The sequence below is a fragment of the Mus caroli genome, chromosome 17 (genome assembly GCF_900094665.2).
Source record: "Mus caroli chromosome 17, CAROLI_EIJ_v1.1, whole genome shotgun sequence".
Classification (NCBI taxonomy): Eukaryota; Metazoa; Chordata; class Mammalia; order Rodentia; family Muridae; genus Mus; species Mus caroli.
In genome coordinates this window covers 37,120,090-37,123,142 of record NC_034586.1, presented here as the reverse complement: position 1 = coordinate 37,123,142, position 3,053 = coordinate 37,120,090, and the positions used below count along the sequence as shown (strand labels likewise).

General features: G+C 40.2%; 1 protein-coding gene across 1 annotated transcript; it reads left to right on the top strand.

Annotated features, from left to right (window-relative positions):
* The first annotated feature begins 342 nt into the window (after positions 1-342).
* Positions 343-1,955, top strand: LOC110284057 (phosphoglycerate kinase 2). The gene has a single exon (XM_021149646.1). It carries the CDS (start codon positions 438-440, stop codon positions 1,689-1,691), a length of 1,254 nt encoding a protein of 417 aa, XP_021005305.1. The 5' UTR covers positions 343-437; the 3' UTR covers positions 1,692-1,955.
* Positions 1,956-3,053: the final 1,098 nt, after the last annotated feature.

The window sequence follows — 3,053 nt, the reverse complement described above, 5'->3', positions numbered from 1 at the left end:
AATTAGAGATTGGATGTGGGGAAGAATTAGGGTTTTTTTCTTCTTCTTTTTGGTAATCTTATGGTTGGGTATGCTTTATTTTCTAATTGATTTGAAAGAGGATATAGAAACAAAAGACGGGAGAAAAAACAATCTGGCCTTCTGATACTTATTTGAAGGCTTTCTAATTTCCCAACTCTAACCCCAAGCTTTCTGTTTTACTGTTTAGTATTCTAGGCTGGCAGTTTGAGTCTGTACCAGGCAAAACGTTCCAAATCAAGATAGACAGGATGGAGAACCAATTACAGAGCAGGATTTCCTTTCAAATTCTACCAATGGCTATTATGCAGGAGACTTTGAACTCACAAAGAAAGGCGGGGCCAAGACTTAAGCGTTAAAAATCACCACCAAGCCAGCCTCCCAGCAGCAGTAAAGAGGCTGTTGTGCATACCATCAAGATGGCTCTTTCTGCTAAGTTGACTCTGGACAAAGTGGATCTTAAGGGAAAAAGAATAATCATGAGAGTAGACTTCAACGTTCCCATGAAGAATAACCAAATTACAAACAACCAGAGAATCAAGGCTGCCATCCCAAGTATCAAGCACTGTCTGGACAATGGAGCCAAGTCTGTAGTTCTCATGAGTCACCTCGGTCGGCCTGATGGTGTCCCTATGCCAGACAAGTATTCATTAGAGCCTGTTGCTGCTGAGCTCAAGTCCCTGCTGAACAAGGAAGTCATATTCTTGAAGGACTGTGTGGGCTCTGAAGTAGAGCAAGCCTGTTCCAACCCAGATAATGGGTCTGTCATCCTGCTGGAGAACCTGCGCTTTCATGTGGAGGAAGAAGGTAAGGGTAAAGATTCTTCTGGAAAAAAGATTAGTGCTGACCCTGCTAAAGTAGAAGCCTTCCGAGCATCACTGTCTAAACTTGGCGATGTCTATGTCAATGATGCATTTGGCACTGCACATCGGGCTCACAGTTCTATGGTTGGAGTAAATTTGCCCCAGAAGGCATCTGGTTTCCTTATGAAGAAGGAACTGGAATATTTTTCCAAGGCTTTAGAAAAGCCAGAAAGGCCCTTCCTGGCTATCCTTGGTGGAGCCAAAGTGAAAGACAAGATCCAACTCATTAAAAATATGTTAGACAAAGTCAATTTCATGATTATTGGTGGTGGAATGGCTTATACTTTCTTGAAAGAACTCAAGAACATGCAGATTGGTGCTTCCTTGTTTGATGAAGAGGGAGCCACGATTGTTAAAGAGATCATGGCAAAAGCAGAAAAGAATGGTGTAAAGATAGTCTTTCCTGTTGACTTTGTTACTGGTGACAAGTTTGATGAGAATGCTAAAGTTGGACAAGCCACTATAGAATCTGGTATACCATCTGGCTGGATGGGTTTGGACTGTGGCCCTGAGAGCATTAAAATCAATGCTCAAATTGTGGCCCAAGCAAAGCTGATAGTTTGGAATGGACCTATTGGGGTATTTGAATGGGATGCCTTTGCTAAAGGAACCAAAGCTCTCATGGATGAAGTTGTAAAGGCCACCTCCAATGGCTGTGTCACCATTATAGGAGGTGGAGATACTGCTACTTGCTGTGCCAAATGGGGCACTGAAGACAAGGTCAGCCATGTGAGCACAGGAGGTGGGGCAAGTCTTGAGCTTTTGGAAGGTAAAATCCTTCCAGGCGTAGAGGCCCTCAGCAACATGTAATTGTCATAATGTACTTGCTTCCTGTTCCCTGCGCACAGCACCAGCACCAACTCAACCTAACCTATATCTCAACATTTGTTAACCTCTACTATGAATCAAGACCCAGGTAATGAGCTAGCAGTGATCCATCAATATCACATCAGCACGTCTTAATTCTGTCATACATTTGCTACTCTCTTCAAGATCTCATCAGGATTCCCCACAGTCCTTCCTAGGGAGGAAACATTCTCATGTCAACTATTAAAGAAGTGAGCTAAGTAAGTTCAATGTGTTGTCTTTACTTCAAATTCATTTCTCTCTGGATATGGGAGACAACATTCAGTCTGTGATAGAAGGATAGGGTAAAGGCTGTGAGAGTTTTAAATGGCAAAAGTGACCCAAATTAAAAGAACATCATTATGTAAACATAACTCAATTATAATTAGATTGCTGCTAACGTTTTTTTTTTTCTAAAAAGAAGTACTTACTAAACACAATGATTTTCTTTTAAAAAAGGAAAAAGAAAAATTCACTGATATTTCTACTAACATGCAAGCTAAAATCAGAATCAAGGTATGAATAAAGAATTGCTTGAAAGCAGATAACTAGAGAAAGTAACCAAGGAGCTAAAGGAATCTGCAACCCTGTAGGTGGAACAATATGAACTAACCAGTATCCCCCAGAGCTTGTGTCTCTAGCTGCATATGTATCAGAAGATGGCCTAGTCGGCCATCATTGGAAAGAGGTGCCTATTGGTCAAGCAAACTTTATATGACTCAGTACAGGGGAACGCCAGGGCCAATAAGTGGGAGTGGGTGGGTAGGGGAGTGTGTGGGGAACTTTTGAGATAACATTGGAAATGTAAATGAAATAAATACCTAATTAAAAAAAACACACACACAAAAAAGAAAGAAAGCAGATAACATTATTTAGGAAGAGATAACATTTGAATTCATCCCCCCTCCCCATCCGCACACAGGGAATCTCTACATTCATTTTATACTTAAAAAAGTTATGTGCAACAAATAAACATTCTTACATATTTAGATCTGTTTCTATTTATGAGTTAGCAAAATGGCATCCTAAATCTGATAAAGAGTGTTTCTAACTATATTAAAGAGGGAATCTTCCCAGTGAAGTCCTTTTTGCATGGATGTTTACTCAGGAGCTTTCAAAGCAGGAGTAATATTTTATATGGAACAAACTTCACAGGTTATCTATACCTATTTAGGTCATGCTCAATACAGCCTCATAACATTTCACATCTCCAGGGACAATTAGTTTAAAAGAGGGAAGAGGGTGTTTGGTCACATTGCCTGGATTCCTACTTTGCTCTTTATGACTCAGTGTTTTCTCATAAAATTAGGATTCATAAGTGATAAA